The sequence below is a fragment of the Anomaloglossus baeobatrachus genome, chromosome 5 (assembly GCF_048569485.1).
Source record: "Anomaloglossus baeobatrachus isolate aAnoBae1 chromosome 5, aAnoBae1.hap1, whole genome shotgun sequence".
Taxonomy (NCBI): domain Eukaryota; kingdom Metazoa; phylum Chordata; class Amphibia; order Anura; family Aromobatidae; genus Anomaloglossus; species Anomaloglossus baeobatrachus.
The window spans coordinates 494,033,902-494,040,458 of record NC_134357.1 but is presented as its reverse complement, the minus strand read 5'-3'; the positions used below and the strand labels follow the sequence as shown (position 1 = coordinate 494,040,458).

At 43.8% G+C, this 6,557-nt stretch overlaps 1 protein-coding gene across 1 annotated transcript; it reads right to left on the bottom strand.

The window, feature by feature from the left end:
- Positions 1-480: 480 nt before the first annotated feature.
- On the bottom strand, positions 481-3,987 carry LOC142310403 (E3 ubiquitin/ISG15 ligase TRIM25-like). Its single transcript, XM_075347926.1, has one exon. The coding sequence runs from the start codon at positions 3,973-3,975 to the stop codon at positions 2,419-2,421; it is 1,557 nt and encodes a 518-aa protein (XP_075204041.1). The 5' UTR covers positions 3,976-3,987; the 3' UTR covers positions 481-2,418.
- Positions 3,988-6,557: the final 2,570 nt, after the last annotated feature.

The following is a 6,557-nucleotide window of genomic DNA, read 5'->3' as shown; positions in this document are numbered from 1 at the left end:
CCTAGTGGGCATCGCGTGCGGGGGTAGGCCTGGCCAAACGGTTAATCCATGCGGGGGGCGGGGCCATGCCAAGCGGCCAATCCGTGGGGGGGTGGGGCCAGGCCGAGCCCAGCGGCCAATCCGACGGTTGCCACTGTAAGGACACAATTTTGGAGCAAGACAGACAGAATAAGGCAATTATATATATAGATGTACACACACACACACACACACACAATATACGGTATATTCAGCACTTGAATTAAAAATATGTCAGATGAGATAGATGGATAATAAAGACACTACGAATTCAAGTGCTGAGCACACGATAGCAACAGAAACCAGTAAAACATGAATGTCTTGCCCCAATAATTTCTCATCATGTCAAAAGAGGTAAAGTACTCTATAAAGGCCCAATAAAAATAATCACAAATAACACATTCACATTGTCAGAGACAGGTTTATTCAAAGGTTTTACTGCACAACTCAAGCAGATTCCTGCGTATACACCATGGATTACCGGAATGGATATGCAATATACCAATTAGTTATCACTAATATTAAATACATTTACCCCTTCACCCCTGAGCATGATTTCACCTTCCTGACCTCGACAAATTTTTCAAATTTTCACCAGTGTAATTTTACGAGGTAATAACTCTAGTGCAGTCACTGTGTACATACATTACATTACTGATCCTGAGTTACATCCTGTATTATACTCCAGAGCTGCACTCACTATTCTGCTGGTGCAGTCACTGTGTACATACATTACATTACTGATCCTGTACTGATCCTGAGTTACATCCTGTATTATACTCCAGAGCTGTACTCACTATTCTGCTGGTGCAGTCACTGTGTACATACATTACATTACTTATCCTGTACTGATCCTGAGTTACATCCTGTATTATACCCCAGAGCTGCACTCACTATTCTGCTGGTGCAGTCATTGTGTACATACATTACATTACATATCCTGTACTGATCCTGAGTTACATCCTGTATTATACTCCAGAGCTGCACTCACTATTCTGCTGGTGCAGTCACTGTGTACATACATTACATTACTTATCCTGTACTAATCCTGAGTTACCTCCTGTATTAGGTATCATTCAGATGTCAATATCCCATGCACATTTTATCAGTATTTTCCCAGTTTGTATACAGTATGTACCCATTATAATTTATTGAGGTGTTCACAAGATCATATTTTTGCGGAATGTATCTACTTTATTTTTTGTTGCTTAAACATATCAATTTTTTATTAAACCAAAGATTGGTTTGATTATTATCACTCAGAAAAGTCTATAGGGTGTGTGAAGATTAGACACCATTTGTGTGCTGTACATTTTTAACATTGTAATGGAGAGAAGAATGAGGTCTTCTACTTCAGAGCTGCACTCAGTATACTGCAATTACAAAAAGACAATATTTCTTAATGTTCTCAAACTAGCGGATCAGTACAAAACATTTCTATGAATATTTGTTCTGTGATTACCTGCCTGCGTAAAAAAATGTTTTTAATTAATGTTCCCCACAATAATCATTTGGGGAGTGTTTTTTCCTTGTATATACTCGTATTTAAGAGCGGAAAAACAGTGCAGCATATTAAAATTTCTAGCAAAGTATATAGGATTTATATAAATCCCATACCTACTGCATTGGGCTTTTTTTTTTTCTATTGCAGAAAATATGCTTTATTCTTTGTGGATAGCCACCATAAACTTGAAGAAGAGGAGGAAACTACACAAATAAAAAAAACTGAATATGCATTTTTACTGCGACACAAAACTTAAAAACAAACAAACCACGTAATCCGCACAAGACTACCAATAAACGTTGCCAGTAAAGTCCATGAGAATTCTGAAGTTCTGTGCACACGGTTTATTTTTTCCTTGCAGATTTGGTGCAGAGAATAATCTGCAGCATGTCAATGCTTGGTGCGTTTTTGCCTCCTTTTTTTTTTTAGCCCTTCCACCCATTGACTTCATTAGCACATGCATCTTTTTGGTGCATTTTTATGCCAAAAAGTGCAAAAAAACATTCTGCACCAAATACTCAAGGTGCACACAATAGCCTAAGATAGCCAATTTATGCAGAAAATCTGCAGCATCACGAAACGCATCGATCTAGGGAACTTGGTCCAAGATTGCTGTGGGTTTCTAGTTACAAAACAGCTGAATTGTGAATGCAGCTCTGGGCAATAATGTACAGTGGGTCAGTTTTAAACTATTAAAGCAATCTATTTACAATATAAAAAAAACAAAAGTTATTTGCTCTCTCTGATTTATATTTCAATCATTTATTCCCACCACATAAAGGATATAAAAGCTGAACATTTCAAGAGTTAATTTAGCATCCAGGTTACATCTAATGTAGTTTCTTTCTATATTAGAACTTGCTTTAAATTACTGTACCTGAAGAAACAAAGTAAGCTTAATTTAAGACCCTCGCCCAAGCATTATCCCATACAGCGATCACTGGGTAGAGCGCCTCTGTGAAGGTGGCATTGTAAGTATATAAATGTCTCATCGTGTTAGCCAGCTCATAAAAAGACAGAAGCCCATCCGTGTAATCTAGATATATCCTCACTTTGTAGCAGGAAGCTTGGCCCTCGACAGTGATTTCTTTCTTGTCATGCCTAACGGAGTACTGATTCTTAAACCTGCGAAGACCCCAGGACTTCGTATTGGCTCCAACATGGGAATTTTCTCCTCTCCGTTGAATACTCGGATAGGCCATCCCGACTCTCCAGCTACCCTCCTTACTGACTTCTACATCCCAGTAAAGTCTTCCCTTAGAAAAACCCTCCATGCTTAAAACTCTAAGATCCTCAAATCTTTGAGGGGTTTCAGGACGACCCAGATTTACGTTTGACGATGAACTGGTTTTCAGGTCCCCCGAGATGTGCACATCATTAGAAGCTGTGTTCACATCCAATAATATGCCAGCCGCCTCCTGCACATAGTATCCTTTCTGTAGGTCAGACATTATATTCATTATACCAGATATTAGGGTCTTGTTGATCAGATCTTCAGCCAGATCAGCAGCTTCAGTCTCTTTGAGATTTATCTCACTGTCTTCCACCATTTCAGTAAAGTAATTTCTATCTGCTTGTAAGTAAAGGAGAGGATCTGTCATCTGACATAGTTTCTCCATAGTGGTCAGTTTCCAGGAGAGACTGTCCCTCTTTTTTTCCAGCTGCTGGATCAGGTCAGACACAGACATTGACACTTGCTCTTGTTGCTTCGATACCTCTTTCAGAACATGGATCTCCAAGTTATCCTGCTTCTTCTTGAGGTCTTGAAGCTGGACACCCACTCTCTCCACAATACCGGTTGCCTTTTCTGGGATGTCCCTTAGATGGTCCTGAAGACGATTCACACGCGTTTCAATCTTTTCCCTTTCTTTGAGAATATGGCCTTGAAAAGTCCTCAGCTTTTCTTGTTTTTTTATTACGGCTTCATGTAGGAATTCAACTTTGTGTCCTTTGTGCTTCTCCCCAAGGCAGCAGAAAGCACACAAACACTCCGCATCCTCCGTGCAGTAATACATGAGGGGCTTCTTATGGTGAGAACATCTTCTGTTCCTGAAGGACTTTGTTGGTTGGATTAAGACATGTTCTGGGGACTTGCTGTGTACTGCCAAGTGAAGGTCACACAGAGAAGCTTCGCACATCAAACACGTTTTAGATGCCACCACAGGTGTGTGAATACAGTACATGCAAAATACTTCAGTCCCTTCTTGCTCCTCCTGAGAAAGGAAATGCTCCGCTATGTTACACAGCGTGGTGTTCCTCTGCAGGACAGGACGTTCCAGGAACTCTGCTCTGCATTCAGGGCAGGTATAGGCTTCAGATCCCTTCTGTGTATCCAGCACACTTTCTATGCACTCCCGGCAGAAGTTGTGTCCACATTTCAGTGTTATGGGATCGGTGTATAGGTTCAGGCAAATGGAACAGGTCAGCTCGTCCTTCAGATCAGCAGAGGCCATTGTTGTATAATGAATGAAGGCAAAACTAGAAAACACCTTGAGGAAGTCTCTGTTTGTCATGATTTCCACTCCCTGTTAACTCTTTGTATTCATTCCAACTCTCTCATTGGAACCTCAATGTTAGCTGAATGTCAGAGGAAACAATGGTTATTGTTTACATGTAACTTGCTTGCTTGTGTATTATATATATGTACTGCTGTGAAGCCCCACAGGTGTTGTGTAGCATTACCTTTAGGGACTCCACATGGGATGGTCTGGTCACAGGTAAGTTATCTTCTTTGGATTTTCGTGGCGCCACTCTCGGTATTGCAGTCAGGGGACTGCCGCTGCAGGTTTGGGGACGCCTAGGGCTTGTGTGTGCAGCTGGGTGTCGTGGCCTCCCGAGAGTGAGGCAGGCCCCAGGGTCCGGTTGGAGCGTGTATGGAACCACAAGTAGCAGAATGACTCAGGCACAGTCCAGACAGTCTTTCAGGGTTTTTACTCACAATTGATGGCAGGGTGAGTACCCGGGCATAGCTGGGATGAACCAGAGGAAACCAGGCACTCCGTCTAGCTGACTTTTGAGGGTGACTACCGACTCGCCCTCCTAGCCCTGGCGTTTTTGGGGTGACCCCGACTTGTAGTCCTCCTGGGGTCGCCCAGGAAGTTGCTGCTGCCTATTCTCCCCTCGTTTCGGCCCGTTTGCGTGTAGCCTGACCAGGTCACTCCAGCTGCTTGCCTCCTGTGAGCTATGGACCCTCTCTTTGCTACGTGGCTGCGGACTCTGGTGTTATGGTGAGGGTCTGAAATGCCCTCTCCGGCAGGTTTGGCAGGGAAAACTGAATGAATCTCTGCACTGGGACCTGTAACCCTTACGGGCTTGGTACCTCCCTGGCAGTCCCCGTACTCAGCCAACCCTTTGCTCTTTCTAGCCTTGGGTGGATTTTGGGTGGCACTACCAGGTGCACAGATCTCTTCTGTCGGTAGCCACTGCACGTGCGTTGTCTGACTAGTGGGTCCTACACGTCTGCTCTTCCTGAGCTCGACTCCAGACTCCTCACTACTCCCTCCCCACTGTGCCTGCTTACGCAACTTAGCAACCAGACTCTCTACCACACCCTTTGAGTGGACATGGAGCCACGCCCCCTCCTGGATTCCCCAGGGGTCCCTATCAAAGGTAGATGTGGGAGACCTGATTACTATGCGCCTGTGTAATCACACCTCGGTCAGCCTTCTGGATTACCTGTGTTGTACTACCCCCAGCATGGGTGCAGTACTCCGTGGCGCCTGACCAGGTCAGGGGCGCCACATTCCCCCTTAGTTATCACCAGCACGTCCTCGGGCTGCAAGACAAACATTTTAAAATGCATAAAATGGTAAAAGCATTTAAAACATACCCGGTACCATACATCACCACCCTCCACCCACAAGTCCGTTACCCAACCCTCTCAGGAGGCAGGTCACCAGTCCTTTTGGTAACCAGGTCTGGGCCATCTGTTTCCCCAGACCTTTCCTCCAATCTTCCTCTCCCGTCGAGCCGCGCTTTCAGACACTTCTGGCAGGATGTAGAGGTGGCTTTCATGGTCTGGTGCTTTAGAGGTTATACAGTGTCTTGTGGAGCCGCGCCTTCGGCCTCTTCTGGCAGGAATGTAGAGGCGGCTCTCACAGTCGATGCAGACAAGGTACCCTCTTTGTGGTGGAGAGCTAGGCTCCATAAACAGGCGAGCTCCCTGGTCACAGGCGAGCCAGGCCCCTAAACAGGCTGACTCTGGTGGTGGTACCATTCAAGGTAACTATCATACACTGCGAGAGTTTGTGGCTATAGCCAGTTCATAGCCTAATGGTCCTTGTAAAAGTGCACAAAAACTGGTGCTAAGTGTGCTTAAAAAGGGTTATTGAATGTGCTCAGTGAGAGGAACAAAATTATAATCTTGTGATACCTTTTAATGGCTAACTAAAATAAAATAAAGTGACGTTACAAAGCAAGCTTTCGAGACATCTCAGGTCCCTTCATCAGGCAAGGTATGACAAAATATCTGAAGAAACACAAATATATGCACAAACAGAGCAGAGGGATGGCATAATAAAAGACATTTAAATAAACAAACACTGAGCTTAGAAAGTGAATCCTTAATTAGCTTTGATTAGTGGTGTGAGAGTTTTATTGTCCCAATATCCATGTAGGATCAGAGGTCTGGTGAGTCTCTGGAATGACTCCTCAGATTTTGTAATGGGCCATGAAACCTCCTGACAACTGGCTAACACGATACCAAAACCTAAAAAGGGTTCTCACATAAGTTCATGTGGGCACATTACGTGAACTTGAAACGTTGCAAAACTGGAACTTTCTGTACTTCTTTACTTTCTTTACTCCTCCTTCTTAATAGGGCTTTTGCCTGTAGGGCTATGGCACCTGACATTTTCCACATCTCTGTCGTCGTCGGTGTTGTCTGTTTATTTCTCTTGTTCTGTATCTCTATCTTCATCTTCTGTTTCTGTTTCTTTTTCTCTTTCACTGTCTTGTTCTATTGTTTCTTTTGTTGTAATTATGGGCTTTAGAGATTGTGTTGAGGCAGCTGAGCCACAATCAGGGTTTCTGGGGC

Coding starts and splice junctions, on each gene's coding strand:
- LOC142310403 (XM_075347926.1), bottom strand. CDS start 3,975: ATGGCCTCTGCTGATCTGAAGGACGAGCTGACCTGTTCCATTTGCCTG.